The 20,263-nt window shown below is 43.4% G+C and overlaps 1 protein-coding gene across 3 annotated transcripts; it reads left to right on the top strand.

Moving 5' to 3' along the window:
• Window positions 1–569: 569 nt before the first annotated feature.
• Window positions 570–18,486, top strand: CNR1 (cannabinoid receptor 1). Of its 3 annotated transcripts, XM_056488267.1 has the most exons (4): window positions 570–806; window positions 7,991–8,083; window positions 8,531–8,587; window positions 13,341–18,486. In XM_056488267.1, the coding sequence occupies exon 4, from the start codon at window positions 13,402–13,404 to the stop codon at window positions 14,821–14,823; it is 1,422 nt and encodes a 473-aa protein (XP_056344242.1). In that variant the 5' UTR covers window positions 570–806; window positions 7,991–8,083; window positions 8,531–8,587; window positions 13,341–13,401; the 3' UTR covers window positions 14,824–18,486. The 3 variants fall into 3 exon arrangements, with proteins under 3 accessions (XP_056344242.1, XP_056344243.1, XP_056344241.1); XM_056488268.1 differs by lacking the exon at window positions 8,531–8,587 and having other exon boundaries at window positions 717–806; XM_056488266.1 differs by lacking the exons at window positions 570–806; window positions 8,531–8,587 and adding an exon at window positions 1,006–1,713.
• Window positions 18,487–20,263: the final 1,777 nt, after the last annotated feature.

The raw sequence follows: 20,263 nt of genomic DNA, 5'->3' as shown, positions 1-20,263 counted from the left end.
GAGCGGACCGCTCCCCGGTGTCCCCGGGCGGGTGGCGAGGCCGGGCCGGGTCCCCTCGGCGGGGACGCGCCGCCCGCCCCCCCGGGCCGGAGGAGGCGCTGCCTGCCACATTGGCTGGGGCCCGGCGCGCCGCCTCCCCCGGCCCCGCTCCCCAGCGCCCGGCGGAGCGCCGGCACGACGGGGCTCACGGCCGGCGGGGCGCGGGGTGGGGCGCGGCCCGACACCGACCCGCTGTCGCAGCCCGCCCCCGCGGTGTCCCCCGGTGTTCCCGTGTCCCTCCCCCGGGGCGAAGTTTGGCCAGCGCCGCCTGTCCGCCCCGGCGCTGCCAGGGCCGGGACAAAAGGCACACACTGACACGTGATGGGCGCCGGGCTTCATAAATGGGACCGGAGCGGGGCGGAAGGCGGGGGGGACGCAGCGGCGGCGTGTGCCGGAGCCACGCCGGGCGCCCGGCGGCTCCCGCGCTGCCTCCCCGCGCCGAGGCGGCGGCGGGCGGAGGCGGCGGAGGAGGGGGCGGGCGGGCGGCACATGGAGCGGCGGCGGCGGCAGGGCGGCGGAGCCCGGCGCGCCGCCTGAGCCGGGCGAGCGAGGGCGGCGGTGGTCGGAGAGGAGGCGCCGAGGGGAGGGAAGCGAAGAAGGGGAGGCAGCCGGGGGGAGAAGTCTCCCACCTCCTCCTTCCCCTCACCGGCACCGCCTCCTCGGCGCTCCCCAGTGCTGGGGTGCCCGGGTGGGGCGGCGCTCCCGCTCCCTGCCGGGGGTCGGCGCGGCCGGAGCAGGCGGGGAACGCGGCCGGTGCCGTGCGGAGGGTAAGGACGGCGCGGGGCGGGGGGGGGCAGGGAGGGCGGCGGGTGCCCCCCGCTCGGGGGCCGGGGACCCGTCGTCCCCCTCAAAGTTTGTTGGCGGCGTGGGTGGGAGGGGGCTTTTCGGGGAATGACACCGCCCGCCCCGACGGCGGAGCGGGCGCAGGGGAGGCGGCTGCCGGCGGAGCATCCCTGCCCGCGATCCGCCGCTGCGTCCCGCGGCGATCGCGCCCCACGGCACCGCGCGGGTGTCGGCTCTGCCCCGGGCACGGCCCCGCGAGTTGCGGATAGCCCGGGGGCCGCTCGGGAAAAGCGGGTGATCCGCGGAGCGCAGCTCGGCTCGGCGAGCCCGGCCGGAGCGCGGGGAGCGGCGGCCGAGGGGAGCGGGGTGCGGGCGGCTGGTGGCGTTATGGTTAACACGCGTCTATTCTTCTGTGCGCCGAGCCGGTAGCCTCCCGGGCTCCCACAGGACCTTAGCTGACATCGGAGGTTTTTCCTCTCGTCCTGACCCGCTGGTGATTTACAGCGGGTGGCATTCAGCCCGGCTTTCCCGTGCACTTTTCCTCTCGAAACTCTGTCTTTGAGGCTGTAAGCGACATAAAAGGCGGTTCGCAATTTTGTGCGCAATGATGTTCCGTTAAAAAAATGTCACTTAGTCGTCCTGCATCCTCAGAATATCCCGGTAGGGTTTATTGCTTGGTTGGTTGGTTTGTTTTTGTCTGAAATTTGGAAGTCTGGGGGTGGGTAAAGAGCTGAGAAAGAGTGAGCCTTATAAACTTCACGCAGCGTTTGTCATGTGAAATCTTCATCTGTTGAGAAATAATTTTGAGTAACCAGATGGGCTTATTTCAAGTGGGCATCTTTTTGTCTCAAAGACGTCTGCAAATCTCCATTGAGAACACCCCTGGATGAGGTATGTACCAAGCCTTTGGTAGGAGAGAGCTCATTACTGTGATTGCAGTTTGATTAAGTAAAATGGTGTCAGAAGATGATGTCCATAGTTTTCCTTCTTTCTCTAAAATTGTCATCACTATTATTTTCTGTATGGCAGCAAATGATAACATTAGGAGTTTCAACACATGTTTTTTTCTTTCAGAAGATAAAGGGACGTATATAACATAGAGCCAGATAGCAAAATTCTCCTTGAGTATTTACTAGGGTTAAAAAAAAAAAAAAAGAAACCAAACTAGAACAGTGTAGCTTTTTTAACCCACTAAAGGTGTAGTAATTTTTTTTCCTTTTTTCTTAGATGTATCATGTTGTTTTCATTGTTATTGTTCACCCTTTCTTAAAGGAATATGGCATTCTCTGTTGGGGGTGGCATTGCTGTTAAGGCAAAGAATCAGAGCGATACTGAATATGATGTTTAATAACAAAATGTGCAGCATTGCAAAAATTACTTGGCTGTGCTTAATTATTTTCATATTATACCTCATATCAACCACCGGCATGGGTTTTTCTTTCTCAAGAACAGAAAAAAAGCCGTGTGACTATAGTAGGAATATTTATTATGCGGGCAGAGTTTATTAAATCAGTCATAAAAGAAATGAACGAAACATCTTTAAACAGTTCAGAAGATGAATGTGTAATTCCTGATTTGCTTGAGGTTAAAATTAGTTTTGTAGCAACGAGTAACATCCTTGCTTTATTATCTGTTGGTCTTTGGAATAGGAGGCAGAATCATTTGAATAAAACCATTTTAAAGCAGAATTCATAAAAGCAATAATTGTTTGACTGAGCCAGCAGGCACCTATTGCCAGAAGGGGGGGAAAAAAAAAGTTGGCTAGGTAAAAAATTGACTTATTTGCTGAGAATTTAGCTCGGTGACCATTCTGTGATACCTAAACTCACGGGAGTGGAATCAAAATACCTGTAAACTCAAGGGGAAGGTGGAAGCAGGTTATAGTAGTGCAAGGATGAGCCAGTAGATGCCTTTGATCCTGGCTGTTGTTATTTGATGAGTGATGTGAGCTCAGTTGCATAAAGGACCCTGTTAAAGGCTTTCATGCTCTGTTGTAGGACTGACAGGTCTTAGCCAATGCAAGCCTTTCTTTAACTTCCCCTATTACAAGTTTTTGATTGGGCAGCAGAAGTTTAGAAAGAAATAACTTTTTTTTTCTTCCTTTTTGAAGCCATTTTTGACTTTCAGCCTTTAATGTGACTGTCTCAAAATGCTTGCAGATTGTTATCCCACTGGGAGTTTTGGTACTGAAAGTGCTACACACTAGAGAGGGAAAACTGACATGGTTTTCTTTTCTATTGAGTTGAGGTGAGGTAGGTGAGGAGACTAGGAATCCAAACTCATATATTAATTTAGTATTGCCCAAGATTTTTGTGAATACATTGCTATTCTTGATTCTGCAGGTCTCATGCACTGTCTTCTGCTCACCTAGTTTCTCTAATTCTGCATGGTTTAAAGAGAAATTACTGTAACTTCTCAAGTGCAAACTTTGTGACCTCTCTAGTCATATAGTCACCTACCTAGGCATCTGCAGAATTCCTTTTTCTTAATGGTGATTGCACTTCATTTCTTTCTGGATGTCTATTGTGTCTTTATCTGACAGTCCTCATGAAACAGTAAATGGTTTTTTTTGCTGCAATTTCCCAAATAGTTTAGGCTGTGTAACATGATGAATGTTCTACAAAACCACTCATTGACCATTTAGGTGAGAATTTGGAGATTTTTCTCTTCACTAGCAGCAAATTCACAGTCTGCTGGTGATTTAAAATTCGTACTGTGGGCGACCCTAACACTGGGATTTGGCCAAGTTCAAAGCAGCTATGCAGATGGACACACAAGAGAGAAGGCAGAGGGAAATAGATCCTTTTAATCATAACAAGGCTGCGCTTGTTTTCTTATCTACAGTGGAAATGCGCGCAAGTCCCTTGTACCTAAAAGCAAGCTTGCAAATGTGCCAGAATAGACAGCAAGAGCATTTGTTATTAAAGGAAAGTTAAAAATGTGACAACCTGTCTTCCAGTACTGCTCTGTATGTCTCATTTCTAGACTGACACTGTACTGCTGCCAAAAGTACATATCCCATCGCTGTTGGTGGGATAAGGATTCCCCCCCAAAACTCACATCCATTGAAAGTGTGGCTTTGTTAATGATTGCTGAAACCAGCTATGACCTGTCCTTTTGAAATGGCTATAATGACTTATAAATCAATTTCTCGTTAGAAAGAACTTTTTTTTTTTTTTCCTTTTTCCCGAAGGTGCCATTGTTGCCCATGAAAAATGATTGGGTTTGCAGCATAAGGTCGGAGCACATTTTATTCTGCCCTTTGTGCCTCATGCAGGGGCATTTCAAGGATGCACACCCCAAGCTCACTTCTGCCTCTCTTCAGTAGGAACATCCTTTCTTGATGAAACTGGCCACATCCAAATTACAGATAAAATAGGTATTTCATTACAATGTATGTTAGTATGATGTTCTCTTCTTATACCTTGGACTGTTGGTGAAAGTGGGTGTTTTGTACAATTCAGATGTTGTATTGTTTGTGTAGATTGAGGCTAGATGGCATCAAATGGTACCTCATCCTGTGTAAACTTCCTTTATGGCAATTATATGTTCTTAAGAAAGATGTGTTTACTCACTGCGAAGTATTGAGCAGGAGCAGGTCTGTACTCTCAGTTGCCTTTCAGCCCTCATTGGAGTAGTTTCCATCTTTGTGCATTTTAGGAAGTTTGTGTTCAGGATCTTGGGGGGCTCCCACCTTCCTGTTCTGTTGAGTATGTGAAACATGCTCTCACAAATCACTGCTCTTAGTCAGTTGTGCCTCTGTTTTAAGGAATGCAGCACTGAAGTCTAGACTACGTACTGAAATACTCCAGACTGTGCCTGCAATATCAGGTGACATATGTCTATATACATGCAAAATAACTTTTACAGGCTCTCAGTGATAGATATACCAGTTTTAGGTTCTTGCTTTTAGCCAAAAAGGCTGTGTATAAGGGAATTCAGAAGGATGTTCAGCAGTCATCTTGCCTATATTTTTTGTACCTTCACTTGTAGCTTGTCCGTATGTACTCTGGCACTTGAAATTTGATTTTGTGCATGACATACTGCAGGGTTTGTGAGACTTAAGTTCTTCCTCTAGGCATGTGCTTTTTTTTGTTTATGTCTATTTGTAAGTTTATGCATAGAAGTATCTCTATATATATAAAGTCATAACTCATCCCTTGGTATATTTTAGCTATTTTTCCAAGTCTGATGTAATATTGGTTGGAGTCTCTCCACAATTTGTTGTTCTGCTACTTGGGTATCAAATTCTACTGTAATTCTTTCTCACTTCTCCTCTTCCCTCCCTCTCTCCTTTTTTTAAAAAAAGAAAAGCATCTGCATATTTCAAAGACATACACCATTGCCAAGCAATCTGGTGTAGTGGCTTAATATGCTGGCAAATAATTTCACAAGTTATTTGTGTGTGTGAAGGCAGTATATTTGAATATCATTATATTGTGAATGTAACTATGAAAACAGTTATCTGAGCTTATTTAAATCTTAGGAAAGGCTGGACAGCTCCAGAAATGAAAGAATGATTTTCATTTTTTAAATGGGAGTGTGTATTTTTGTCCTTTGCTAATGCTAGTGGCACGGGACATTGCAGTTGCCAAAAGCCTTTTTATCCTAGCTTCTGAGCACTGCCAACACTTGATGGCCTAAAAAAGTCTGCAGGAGAAGCAGACTCATGAAGACTGATGTAGAAGGGATGGTTTTTTGCAATGTGTTGCTACCTTTCTGTGCACCAACTTTTTGTCACTGCCTGTGAACCTCTTTTTCACTTTTGGTGTGTTTATCCAGCGTGTGGGTCACTCAATGCCTCCATTTGAGCACTCTCTTCATTTCCACCTTTGAAGTCTGTATCCTGTATGCCATTTTCCCTAAGCAGTTTGATTTCTGTTAATGTCTCTGGCCAAATTTGCTCAGCTAACCTCTCCTGAGTGTTCCCAGCCTGGTCCCTGTCACTGTCACTGGTCACTGTCAGTGTGTACAGTGCTGTCCTTTTCTCTGACCTTACTGAGGATGGCTTCTCAGAGCCCTTTGCATCTTCCTTCGTCGTTTGAATACAGATCAGACATGGACTTTCAAAAGAGCAAGTCATTGCCTGCAGAGCGAGCAGGGGATCTGTTCTTTCTTTATGGTGAGATCTGAAAAATCCCACTAGCTGTATCCTTCAGCTTATGGAGGTGTCTGTGAAGTTTGCACAGCTCAGAAGAGGAGGGAGGTTTTCTCTCGTGAATTTTCTCCTTCACCTGATCTGCTTTCTTCCACCCTATCACAAAGGCAATTCTTCTCTTTCTCTAAAAGCTGTAGCTCTTTCTCACTGAGGCACTTCCACTTGGGTCTTCCTTTCTTACCTTTCTCCATTTGCTCCTGTCTCGCCTGGAGATGTCTTATTCCCACTATGAGAGCAATAGTTAATCTTTCCTCTCTGCTACCAATCCTTACCACACCAATATACTTAACCCACATTACCATTGCTCTCAGGCATCTCCTTGCTATCTCATGATTTCTTTAATTAAAACTTGTTACAGCCAGTGTGTTGTGGGGGGATGCGAAGGCAGACATACACTCTGTGCAGTTTATGAGAATTCTCCCTGAAGCCTGATGTGTTTGCTGTCTTTCTGTCTCTAAACCTTACACTTTTAATAAAGTTCACTAATATTTTTTGCTGCAACAAATTTGTGACCTTCTGTGTTCTGCTCTGGCTATGGCATAGAAACTATTTTCTAGAAGTGGTTCTCTCCCTCTCTGTCTCTTTTCTTCCTAATAAATGTTCCTCCAGTTTGATTCTCCAGACATTACATTCTTCTGGAGACCTTTAGCATTTAGCATCCAATGTCCTGCTCTGTTGTTTCAAATGCCTTCTCTCCCTTAAACTACATTGTGTACTAAGCTGCCATTTCTTCTAGGTACTTCCAGGAGTTTGAGTGTTCAGCCCCTATCTCTTTTGCACCTGGCTGGACTTCTGTGTCCCCACTTAACATTTGTAAATTATGCTCAGCAAGAAGTGCCTGCACCTTTTGGCATTAGAGAGTGGCTTGAGAAGAGGTTGGAAATGATAGGATTTCTGTTGGAATTTTAAAATCCAAGATGAACTCTTTTGTGAAAAAGAAAATGTTTGAGAGTTCAAAATGAACCAGCTTAATGAGTTCTCTTCTATTTTCTTTAAAATGTCAGTACTGTAGCATTGTATCAAACTTTTCATATTATCTGTTCATTCTGCTTTATTGGAAAAGAAGAATAGAAAATCTTTTATTGGGAAACCTATAAAAGTCCCTAAACTGGAGTTAATTTTAAGTAAACAACCAGGTCACAATTGCTTCACTGTTTCCTTTCATCTGAGTCTTTCATATTTCATCAAGACTCCCCATCCTCTTTCAAAATTCTAACTTTAGGTGAAATTAGGATAATACTAAGTAAACTGTGAAAGATCTTTAATCCTACATTCTTACAATCACCACCTCTGCCTTCCGTCCTTTCTCTCAAAAGCTGGGGAGAGCAGGTAGCTCTAATTTCCTGTTAATGTGACCCTGATGGTCCCCTTGCTGGTTTGTGACTTCAGTACTTCATCTGGTCTATGACTTGGTAGGACATGTGTTTATAAGGGGCTGTTTTTTACAAGCTGAGGAGTTTTGGGTGACCTCAGGAGTTCTAGAGATTTTTCACAGGCAGACAGGGCAGCTACCCCCACTCTTCCTCCTCTGCATCTGTGTGGGATGCAGGCAGTGCATCCTTGGTTTGCTTAATTCAGAGAAAAGGCTTCAAGCTAAGCCTCTCATCAGGCATGCACTCCACCTCTTGGAATATCAGTTGGTGTCTCTATTTCTGGATGTTTAGCTCTCAATCCAGCATGGAACAGCTCGAGCAGTTAGAGATGGGCAGCAGGATGTAGAGGTTGCCAGCATGCTCACCTGGCTCACAGAGAGCAAAGTTTTGGTCCTTCCCCTGCACCGGAAGGAGCAGGACTTCAGCCTTGCTTTTGAACCTCTATGGTATTAGACACATGTATATACATGGCTGTTTGGGATGTAGGATGCAGCCTCCTTTTCTCTGTACCTGCAAATCACCTGTGCTAAAACTGGTACACACATCTTGCCAACTTCGGAGGGAGGAAATATTCCTTATAAAAATACTGTCCATTGCTGATTAACACCCTGTTTTCCCTTGTTTTGTTTTTGCTCAGGTTGTCAGATGCTGGATACTGGGGGGTGTCACATAGGAGCCATTTGCCCACAAATTGGAACAGTCCACTCCTTACTCTGCTGGTGTGCAAACGGTATGTTCATTAACACAAATAACCATGTAGCTGTGCCTTCTTGCTAATTAAGGTTCAACTTGTCAAAGATATGATCATGTTACATAAGAGCAAAATTGGTTTCATTACTTGCATGCCCTAGTTTACCCCATATCCAATAGTGCTTTGCTGTATCTAGAAGATAACATCTCTTATTTGCATCTCTCCTAGCGTCTGTGCTCTTTCCCCATCCCTCACTCTGAGAAAATTCTGACTGAAATGAGTGCAAGTTTTCCTGAATTAGGAGTGACAGCATATTTGCCATTTTTAGCCTAGGAGTAGCACAGTTTTGGAGATGGGAGTAGTAAACCAGTAAATAGGATAGGGGTAACATTGCCTTGGCATTCTTCTCAACATGTGTTTTTTCCTTACTTGGTGTTACTGAGTCTGAGAGTGCCATTTCTCAGTCTGCACATTTCTTTCTCCAAGGCTTGGAAACCTTGTTCTGTCCTCGAAGCTGTATTGTCCATCACCATATGGGATAAGGTAATTATTAGCCATATAAATTCTCATTTTATAGGACAGTTCTAATTTCTAGAGGCCAACAGTTACCATGGTAGATCTAATTTCTCTCATACTTTTACAGCTGACTGCATACTAGTGTAAATTACTGCTGTTTCTCCTGTGCTAGTATTTTGTGGACCCAGTTTGGGAGGAGTCACAGTGTTTTGGGCACTATGCAAACTTATCAGAAGATAATGCCCTTCTCTGAATGACTTATAACCCTATAAGGTATAAATAAGGAGAGTGCATTTATGTATTTTTATGCATTCAGAAATTGTTTTAATTTTTCCTACTTGTCCTTTAGCCTGTTCTTAATTGACTATTATTATCATAGAAGAAATGTACAGACACGGACATCAAAATATTTTCTAAAATGGAAGCCAGAAATGTTTGATTGTGGATTTCCCTTTCTTGTTTTGATTCCTTTTCTTGCAATGTCAACATTTTTGCAGCTATCAGTATCATCATTGTATTGCTCATAATTACTTTCCGAGGAAGAGCATAAATACTCACTTGTTCTATTCAGGCTATTAAAATTGCTTTATCAATCATCCTGGTTTGAAAATTGTAACAAATTCAGCTCTTTTTGTGGACAATGATAAAAACTTTCCAGCTCTCCTTCTACCCCAGAGAAGCAGAAGATAGGTAATAGCATTTTAATGAAATCATGTTCTTGTTCCCCAAGTGAACTGGTCCTGTGGACCAACAAGAAGTCCAGAGGAGGTGTGATTCTCCCTGTTGTCCTTGATGATGAGTTACCAGACTCTTATGTACTATATATTTTTTATTTTTCCTGAAGTGTGTTTCTATTTTGATATCCAAGCATCTTTTAGGGCTACATGTAACCACACAGTGGAGGGCACTAGTAAGTTTGCCCCCTCAACTCTTCACTAATCCTTTCTCTTTGGAGGCAGAGCCTTACAAAGTTGTGTCTTCAACCTTCAGGTGATGGTTATCACCTGGTGTGTTTGATGCCTGATAAAGCAGGCAGGGAATAGGGCTGAGGGACGTGTAACACATGTCACTGCAGACAGCTAAGCCTGTCGTTTGTCAAAGCCACTCCATCTAGTGGCAGTCACTTCGCACAGCTGGTCTGGCAGTGCCCATCAGCAGCTGCTGGATGCTGGGAGAAAGGTCCAAAGTGGTGCTCAACTGTGCCTGTTCTGGCCTGCTCTTCAACATAAAAGATCCTGGAGTTTTTCTCTGTTATTTAATTCTTATCTGCAATCATAATTCACAGTACTTTGCTGTGAATCGCTGCATGCGGTTGTGGAAATGCATCAAAAGTTTTGAGTTCCGGTGTTGGTGCAGCCTCTTCTTCATATTTAATCAATGTTTCAGTCTTCTAAAAGCTGTTTTAAAATGAGTGAGGTAGTAGAGCTCATTTATGGAAGGAATGAAGCTGAGAGCTTTGAAAACTCAAAGAAGTTGGAAGAGTGGATTTTGGCAGGGCAGGAGAGTTCTTGGCAGAGCAGGAAGGCTCTCCCTTACTGCCATTCTGCCCATGAGTGGAACTTTCTGCAGCACACAGCTGTCACTCCAGCCCCATGGAGAGAGCACAAACCTGTGTGGGGGACACTGCTCTATGGAAGCTCTGAGAAGCCAGGGGGGCTCCTGGAGTGTTTCATGTGGAGGTGGTCGTGGCTCTTGGGCAGGATGTGTTTGGATTGTGTTTAAGCCAGCTGCAAAGAGCAGTGTGGCTGCATGGTATAGGGTGTCTTGTTTTCAGCAGCCATGGAAAACCTCCCTGATCTCTTCAGTACATTTTAGTAGTGAGCTTATACTGGGATAAGCTAGTATCTAAATTAAAATAAATGAATTTCCTGTAAAGTGTAATTCCAGATCAGGCAAATGGTTGTTTTACTGCAACTTTAATAAAAATCAACTGCAACTTGAATAGGTGCATGCACACATACTGCTAGAAATTTCCAATTAGGATATTCCCAGCAGCATACAAAACCAAAATTAATGTTAGCAGCATCCCCCAAAGCCTAAACTACACTACTAATGAACTCCCAAGTACTCTCAGAGAAAACTCTCTTTGCAGAGACAATAAGGTAAAAATTACTGTAATAATCTCAATGTAAAAATACAAAGGGAAAAAAAAAATCATTGACATTCAAAGTAAGACTTGCCTCTCCTGATCCCATTAACCGTGTTGTTAGCATAGCATATGCATGCATAGTGATATTGTCACATAACACACTGCCACCTTCAAAAGAGCACACGAGAACTCATGTTCTTTCATTTGTATTTCAAATAAAGGTAGGGGTTGCCTGGCACCTAATTCTGAGGAAGTCTGTACTTGACATGACTCCAGCAGGGACCAGCTACCTCATAACAATTTGTTTGTCTGTCTAGCAGAAGTGCTCAGTTGAATACAATTTATGAAGCTTTCCTCAGACATAATCTTCTCGACATGGGGCTGTGGCTTTACTCATTAAAATGGTTCTCTTTCTTCTGTCAAAAATAAGCTTGAATAGCAGAGGATACCACAGCAATCTTTACATATTTATAGAACTACTTTTTTATTTAATGTTTTTGGGTAGTTTTCAAATTACTAACACATTCTTCAGTTCTGGTTTTAAAATGGTGTTTAAATGCCAAGCTTAATGTTGCCAGACTTCTCCCAAAGCAGATTTGTTAGCAGAGTCATCTTTGCAATGTATAACATCTGCACATTCTCTAGGAACAGCTATAAAACAGAAAAGTACCTTCCATATTAGATGATTGCTGATAATTTTTAATGTATGCTTCAGTGACATTTCCCTCCCTCACTTCTCACGCCCTCAAAATTAAATTCCTTAATACTGTCTGTCTGTCTAATAATTGTTATTTGCTGAGCAAACTGTGTCTGCAAAACCTGACTCAGCCAGTATATTTTGTATGTTGCAACTATCCTGTAAGGGTTGTTTGTACTCAGGCATTTTTGTAGTATTTGGAGTTGCAGTGTCTTCTGAAGGTCTAAGTTCATATATTCCCTTTAGTACTCAGTGCCCAGGTCTGCTTAATAAAAGGCAAAACTTTGAAGAGCTACGGAAAAAGTCTTGAATGTTCACATAAGGGCAGTATAAATATATCATCAGCCAAATGATCTCTGCTTCTTTGGAAATGCTCATGATTTCACATATTTTTAAGTACTGCTATTGTTGTAGAGAGGCATTCTTTTCTTCTTTCCTATAGTTTTCATGGGAAAAGAGAACAGTGGTACCTACTGTTCTTTTTAGGAGTTGAAGTGATCAGTGCTCTGATTTTGGCAGATAAACTCAGGTAGCCTTTCTGAGCATTTATTGTCAGGTGTGTAAAGTGAGGAGGTTGAGTCAGTACAAGCCTATCTATTGGCATCTAGGATTTCTTGAGTGCAACAATTTCCTCCATACTAAAAGCAAGAAGAAGCTTGGTTTGCTCCTATTGCTGATTAATCATCGAGATGTCCCATAGCAGATGTAGAATATTTGTAGCAATATTTGTGGCTCTTATTTGTATTCAGGCCACTCTCATCCACTGAGGTGGTGGAAGAGGGCCCTAAAGCAGATGGCCAATCCATATTCAAGGCATTTTCTGTTGGCAAAGTAATATAAAGGAGTACAGCATAACAGGAGCTGTAAGACCTTTCTTCCATGTTGATGTATGCTCAGGTGCTGGTGGAGTCTTCTCCTGACAGGAGTTGTTCCCCACAACTAGTCACCATCCATGAGCAAAGGCTGTACCTGACAGATCTCAGAGACCACTGGCTACTTGGGAACCTTCTGCTGGGTCCCCCAGTTTTGGAGGGGACAGAATGTTTTTGAGGGTGTCCTCGGGGTACAAGTTACATTACAGGTGCTTGTTGCAGAAGCAGTATCTCTTTTGCCTGGAATTTTGGCCACTGCTTAAACTTGGTGCCATGTTTATCTAGGCAAACTTGAGCTGCCCCGAGGCTTCCAGTGTGTACAAAGCAGATCACTGATTCTGTTAACTACTTAACACAGCTGGCCACCTTTTCTGAAACTGGACAGAGCTGGGTAACTGCTGGGTAACCCACCTCCCTCATATTGCTCAAACATCCCAGTGCCTTAGTTTGCTTAGCAGAAGGAAGGAATAGAGTAATCTTTGAATATGAGTGTGATGAAGCTATGTATTTATTGATCAAATACCTTGCTAATAAATTTACAGTAGCAAATTCAGGATGTTAATAGACGTCAGATTGCTATAGCAGGAAAATAAGAATATACAGGCATGCTGGGTTTACTGTGAAATCTGGAGTGCACGGCTCTGTCCCTGCTGCCTCTATGTTGTCAATTTTTATAACCCTCAGTGCCTTTTGAAAAAAAAACAATGGAGGTGGTGACTCAGTCTAGTGCTGTTCCTGCAGTGGCACTTGGTATTATCTAAATGAAGCAAGCCCAGGGAGTATTGGTCTGCAAGGTACTTTGTAGTCAGAAGCTGAGAAAAATATCTTTCTGGTGGAGCATCTCAGAAGGTTTTGATGAGAAATGAAAATTGCTTTCCTGTGAAATACTCAATTCCCTGTGCCTCTGTTTTTCACGTCACTTCTTAGTGTAATTCAGTTTTAGTGAAATCCAGGTGATTTCTTTCTAAGTGATCAACCCACCCTGATTTCCCACAGTGGCAAAGCTAGACCTGCACTGAATACCAGAGAAGGGTTGATTTTGTTTGACACAGTTCAGCTAAGTTGTCCGCGGAGTTTGTCTCCCTGTTTATATTAATGAAGTCTGATCTTTTCCCCGTGTAGGATTTCCTCTGATGCATTATTTCATCCCCCAAGTATCTGTGAAACCAACAAGGCTGGGGTTATGAAGTCAATTCTAGATGGCCTCGCAGACACAACTTTCCGAACAATCACGACGGATCTCCTTTATGTGGGCTCCAACGATATCCAGTACGAAGACATGAAAGGCGACATGGCATCCAAGCTGGGGTACTACCCCCAGAAGTTCCCTCTCTCTTCCTTCAGGGGTGATCCTTTCCAAGAAAAAATGACTGGAGGAGATGATTCCCTGTTGAGCATTATTCCGTCAGAGCAGGTCAACATCACAGAGTTTTACAACAAGTCCCTGTCCACTTTTAAGGATAATGAGGAGAATATACAGTGCGGGGAGAACTTTATGGATATGGAGTGTTTTATGATCCTGAACCCCAGCCAGCAGCTGGCCATTGCCGTGCTGTCGCTCACCCTGGGCACCTTCACAGTCCTAGAGAACCTGCTCGTCCTGTGTGTCATCCTCCACTCCCGAAGCCTCCGGTGTAGACCCTCCTACCATTTCATCGGCAGCCTGGCCGTGGCCGACCTCCTGGGCAGCGTGATTTTTGTCTACAGTTTTGTGGATTTCCATGTTTTCCACCGGAAGGATAGCCCCAACGTCTTCTTGTTCAAACTGGGTGGAGTTACAGCCTCCTTCACCGCCTCTGTAGGCAGCCTTTTTCTCACGGCAATAGACCGGTACATCTCCATACACAGGCCGCTAGCTTATAAGAGGATTGTTACCCGACCAAAGGCTGTCGTAGCATTTTGTGTGATGTGGACCATCGCCATCGTAATAGCCGTTCTTCCTCTGCTCGGCTGGAACTGCAAAAAGCTCAATTCTGTTTGTTCGGACATATTCCCTCTCATCGACGAGACCTACCTGATGTTCTGGATCGGGGTCACCAGCGTCCTCTTGTTGTTCATTGTCTATGCCTACATGTACATTCTGTGGAAGGCTCACAGCCACGCTGTTCGCATGTTGCAGCGAGGCACGCAGAAAAGCATCATCATTCAGTCGACGGAGGATGGTAAGGTACAGATCACTAGGCCTGATCAAACTCGTATGGACATCAGGTTAGCCAAAACCTTGGTCCTTATCCTAGTTGTTTTAATCATATGCTGGGGCCCTCTCCTCGCCATCATGGTGTACGATGTCTTTGGGAAAATGAACAAGCTCATCAAGACTATCTTTGCCTTCTGTAGCATGCTCTGTTTGCTGAATTCAACAGTGAATCCCATCATCTACGCTCTGCGGAGCAAGGACTTGCGACACGCCTTCCGCAGCATGTTCCCCACCTGCGAAGGCACGGCGCAGCCGCTGGATAACAGCATGGAGTCTGACTGCCAGCACAAACACGCCAACAACGCGGGCAACGTGCACAGGGCTGCCGAGAGCTGCATTAAGAGCACAGTTAAGATTGCCAAAGTTACCATGTCTGTCTCCACAGACACAACTGCTGAAGCGTTGTAAGTCAGAGACTTCTCAGCGTTGTGAGAAAAGGAGTTTAAGTTTAAAAAAAAATAAAAATTTAAAAAATCAACAACAGAGAAAACCAAACCCATGGCTTAACGTGTTTGTACCCTCCTGTAATATTTTTTGGTTTGTCATTGTAAGCTGAGCAATGATTGTGTTAAGAGCATTACCATCAGCCAGTTCTTCAGGTTTTACAATTAGGGATTCTAGCTAAATTTTCACAAGTTTTTCTAAAAAGGTGTTTACTGAATAATAATGTTTCCTGAAAGAGCACAGAGAAAATACCAGATTAGCAATCGTTCCTTTGGGGGTGTGAAGAAGAATTGTGAAACCTAATCAAAAAATAACGCGTCCTAAACCAATACCATCAAATAAGAAAAAAAGCCTTGTAATCATGCTGTTCATTTCAATGTGAAATGTATTTCATGTCTGTAAGTAATAGGAGTTTCTGATTTTTTCCAAAAGCAGCAGTGCTGAGTTTAGAGGTTTTGTAAAACGTGTCGTGTCCCGTGAATTGTGTGCTGTTTTATTATGTGTTATTGATATTTGTCTGATTAAACAAAGTGATAAGGTAGAATTCCGTGGAAATAACGTGAAACGTGATATGTAAACCCCATTGAAAACACTTACTGTATTTGAAGAATTCCTATGAGATATTTTGGAAATTCTACACTTTTAGTGGTCTTCTGTGGACTTAGAGGAGAGGCTTTGTGTTCTTCTACTAAAATTATTTCCCCACTACCTTTTACTTTCACATGCATATGAGACTAACAGCAACAGAGGAATAGAGGAGGAATGTGAGAAAGGAATGCACTGGTTCAGACTTAAATACCACTGCATTTATACAGAAGGATTTTTTGTGGTTGCACAGACTACTGCCCTGCTCATGGGCATTGCGTGAATACGAACACTGAAAAGCAGAGGTCCAGGATATTGTCTCCTTTAATGGGCATCTTGTTTTAAGCCATGTGCTGGTGTTGGACCACTGAAGACAGCATGTGTCAGACTCAATGTGCGATGTTATCACTGTGCAGTCAACGTATACTTGAAGTGTGTCACATTCCTGTATCCCAGGTCTAAGCAGATTCAGAGCCTGAGATGCCAAACTCTTGTCTTCACTAGAAGAGGAGGAAATATTGTCAGACTTAGACATTTTCTTATTTTGTGAGCGTGTATATAAATAAATATCTCTCTGTGTGTACGTGTGTGTGCGTGTGTGTGTGTAAGTATACTAACCAGTGTGAGTCATGGTAGCATAGCTAAGATAGGACACTATGACCAAATGTAACTGTATTTCTTGTTGCACGCTTTGCACACGAATTCTGTTTCTAAAATTGAGTTCTTCCAATTGATTACTGGTGAAGGTACCGTATTAAGAACATCTCGATCCACACTGAGATGTTGTATCCATGTGATAGAGGAAGCAACCTTTCAGTTGCACTTGAGAATAAAAGGAAATGGGAGGCAGAGAGCATGGGATGAGCCTGCACTGACAAATGCTGCAGCTGTTGATGGTGTTCCTGAAGACTGAGAAAGCCAGGAGTAAAGGTGGTTTGTTTTAAGGGTGTGAGTATTCAAATCTGATAGCTTTCAATGAGATGCATCTCTCTAGAACCACTGACAAGGTTTGACACTACCAGGAAGAAGTTACTGAAGGAAAATAGTGACTCTCTTCCATGGTGGGACAGTTTCTTCAGCCTGGGTCATCACAAGGAGCATGCTACCAGATAGTCTTTGAGGCATGGATATTCTGTGATTCTGTTCTGAGTCATGAGGTCTGGGATTGTCTCCTCTGCTGCTTTGCTTTTTCAGACTGTTTCCTCACCCTTCTGGCTGATTTCTGCCAATATAGCTGAAAATGTGGCTTAGTCCTTTAACTGCCTGGCACTTACTGCAACAAGGGTGACTTCCTCCGTGGCACAGGGCGAGTGGGGCCAAATCCACATTGCCCTGCCACCCATACTTGTGCTCAGGTAGGAAGAGAGGGGGCAGCAGCCCTGGGTGTCTGGCTCCCTTAGTGCAGATCAGAGCAGCCAGCTGAACCAACACCCAGCCCCTTTCAGCCAGTGGCTCTGTGGGGGTGCAAGTGGCTCCAGGTTTAGGCTTGGCGAGGCATGTTTTAAAGATAAGATTGGAGCAGGTGAGGTGCTGAGCAACAGCTGGAAGAGACAGGATACTTTCCTCCTCCACCCACCTCCCCTGCATCACACACTCTACCTGTGTGATGGGACAGGGCACCACGCTCTCAAGGGGCCCTCTGCAGTCAGCCAAAACCAGTGGATTGCAGAGGATTCCCAGAGGATGTCAAGTCCTCCTGAGAGATCTTTCTTATTTCTAGGCTAGTCCATCCTAAAGCAGTCCTTTTGGAGGAGTGGGGGAAAGCCCATTTGAAATGTTAAGGGAATTTTAAGAGCCATTTTTGAAACTGTCTTCTTGTGAATTAAATGCAAACTTTGTGGAATTTTGTTGTGCATTCAAGTTCTAAATTTTACGATAAATCATGGGACAATGGGGCTGTCTTGGCACTTAACTTGGTGCTTACTGATATAATAAGAAATAGCATCCTGTGAAATGTTATCGTCTATCATCAGTATCCTCATTTGCATAATGAGTTTTTCTAAAGCTCTGGGAACTGCATCGGTTCACTTAGAACCATTTATTAAAGAGTTGGCAACAATTTCCTTACATGTTGCACACTAAGTAGAGCTATTCTTTCATTAGAGAAATCTGCTGCCGTTCCAAGATAAGCTGTACTTATACTTCAGCTTCAGTTATTCCTAATTTGCAGTTGGCTACCTTCACTCAGTGATAGCACAGCCAAACGATACTGTGTTCCACAGCCACCCACACCATCATCATCATCACCACCATCACCATCCACCCACCAGCGCTAGCTGCAGTTACGTGTCTATGTTCCAACTCTGAGTGTCATGTATCTACCGAGACAACCATCTATGTCACACGTGTGCAGAGTTGGATTCTCGACAGTCTAATTGTACATTTGTATGATACGATCTCCTCAGTGCTGTGCAGTCACTATCCACATCTTGCACTGGCCTTTTGATGAAAATTTTAGTGTGTCTATTGTGAGATAGACAGCGCGTTCTACCTGCTGTTTTTGGGCTGAATGTATGTAAATAAGTGAAAAAAAAAAAAAAGTCATCTGTACAAGCAGTGGCCTAAAAAGTCTGTAATTGTGGATTAGGAAAATTGTTGAAGTTGCTGTGACATCTCAAATACTACCTTTGAATAAACTGTTTACAGGGTCTCTTGGGATGCTGTTTCACAGTGAAAAGAAAATTTTTCCTTGTGATAATATGAGGTAAAGAAATCGGATTACCTGAGGTTTTTATTTCCAGTGTTTCAAAGTGGAGAACATAACTCTTTATTGTCTGTAAATCTAACATTATTACTTCCTCTTAGAAGAATATTGTATCATTAGATGTTTGTTTGAGCTGGTAACATTCTTGCAACTGTTGCAATATTTTTCATTAGCAACCTGTATAATAGTTTGTACACAAGTACTGTTCAGATTGTCATGAAAAGTAGCTTTGACCATTTACTTACCAGTAGCAGAATAGTATTTCTGTAAGATTTCCAGTGTATTCCTACCATATCATATTTTATTTCTATAATGTAATTAAACTGTTATTTATTCAAGGAGAAAAAGTATTCCTCTGCTTTTTTGTTTTCCAAATTTTGAGATAACTGAGGAAGCCACGTGATGATGCTGCCTCATCCCACGATCTGGTGCTCTACGTTTTGTTTATAAGTTTGTCTGTCAGATTCTGAAACAACTGCTTAAACAACTTGACAACAGGTTGTCAAGCTTTGTGGGTTTTAATTGTACGTTGATATGTTTGAAGGAGGAGGTAAATCATATATTTTATATTTGTGTATCCGGTACTATGGAGACGAGAGAAATGACAGTTAAAACTGCATCTCCTGTTTCATTATGTAGGCAATTTCCCCTTTCCTCCGTATTAGCTAAAATGCAATAAATTCCTTTTGCCTTCCTCAGATGCATGTTAGCTCAAAGATGTCACATTAAGACAAACCCATATACTTCAGAAAAACAAAACACAAAAGAACAGAAGAGAGGAATACGAATTAAAATAGTGGCGCCAGCAGCATTGATGACCTAAATTAGTTATTGGGGGTTGTGAATGTAATCAAAGATTTGAGACAAACAAAGAGTTAGTCTAGTTTAGGCCAGTGCCAGTGGGGACAGAGTTGATGGGTGTAGGGGGAGGATGATGAAGTGGTCCAGGAGGGATTCATCGATGCTGTGCAGAGAGAGCAGGCTCAGCCGTGCCACTGCCTATGAATCACATTAAAGTGCTCCCACTGCTGCTCATCCACATATGAAAGGAAGGGTTGAGAAAGCCCACTAAATGCTGTATAAAGGTCCCTGCCTATTTCAGAGGATCAGTTTTCCATATGACCTAATCTCAGATTCTCGTTACTTGGGCAATTTTCCTTCTTCACATCTGTGGTTTGAAAACATCCTTAGGGGATAAAGTGAGCATGTCACAGAATCATGGAATCATTTAGGTTGGAAAAGACCCCTAGGATCATCAAGTCCAAACATGAACCTCACACTGCCAAGGCTTGGGATCATGGTTGCATCACAATATTTTTACTTTTAAAAATTGGGTCACTGGTGCATTGAGAAAGTCTTGGCAAAGCAAAAGCAACTAGAAATAAAAGATTAGCTCTTAATCTAATCTTTAGTTGCACACTACATTTAAATCTGAATACTTATGCTAAAAGCTTTCAAAACAGCCAAGAGACAATTCCCTGTGTATTTCCATGGTCATTGGAAAACAAGGGTTATGCTGCCACAAACCAACAGCTCCTCTTGACAGTAACATCTGGCTGTGTTTATAAGTCTATTCTGAACAACACAAGAGGAAATAATGACAACTTTCCAAGCAACTGCTTCCCCACACCATACCAGCTCAGGAAGCATGCCGGCAAACGTGCCGTCATCGTTTCAGCCCTTCACATTAACATCTGTCACTGTTTCTGTTTTTCTGACAGTTGTTCTAAGAAGTCACAATATGATCATACACACACATCATCAATAAAATGCCATCAGTTTCTTGGGTCTGTTGGGTTGGGGTTCTTTAATGTTTTGTCTTCAATGACAATCCAGCTTTGGCTTGTTGTAAAATTAAAACATAATATCAGGGAAAAGTTTATGATAGAAGAGAAAAAAAAAGTTCCTGTGTTTAAGAAAGCATAGGGTAGGGAGTGTATCTGACAGTTTAGAACATATGTCTTCATCCATTCTGTTTTTGTCCATGGGTCTATTTAGGTAATCGATATAAAGAATTTTCTTTAAATAGCAGCACAAACTATGAAGCACAATTGCCTTTAACAGAACTCCTTTAATATGAGCAGCCATCTAATACTGATCTTTGAAGTTCAGTTA

Source organism: Oenanthe melanoleuca, chromosome 3 (assembly GCF_029582105.1).
Source record: "Oenanthe melanoleuca isolate GR-GAL-2019-014 chromosome 3, OMel1.0, whole genome shotgun sequence".
In the NCBI taxonomy this organism is placed as follows: Eukaryota; Metazoa; Chordata; class Aves; order Passeriformes; family Muscicapidae; genus Oenanthe; species Oenanthe melanoleuca.
Note: the sequence above shows the minus strand (reverse complement) of the source record. Positions and strands in the feature narration are given on the sequence as shown.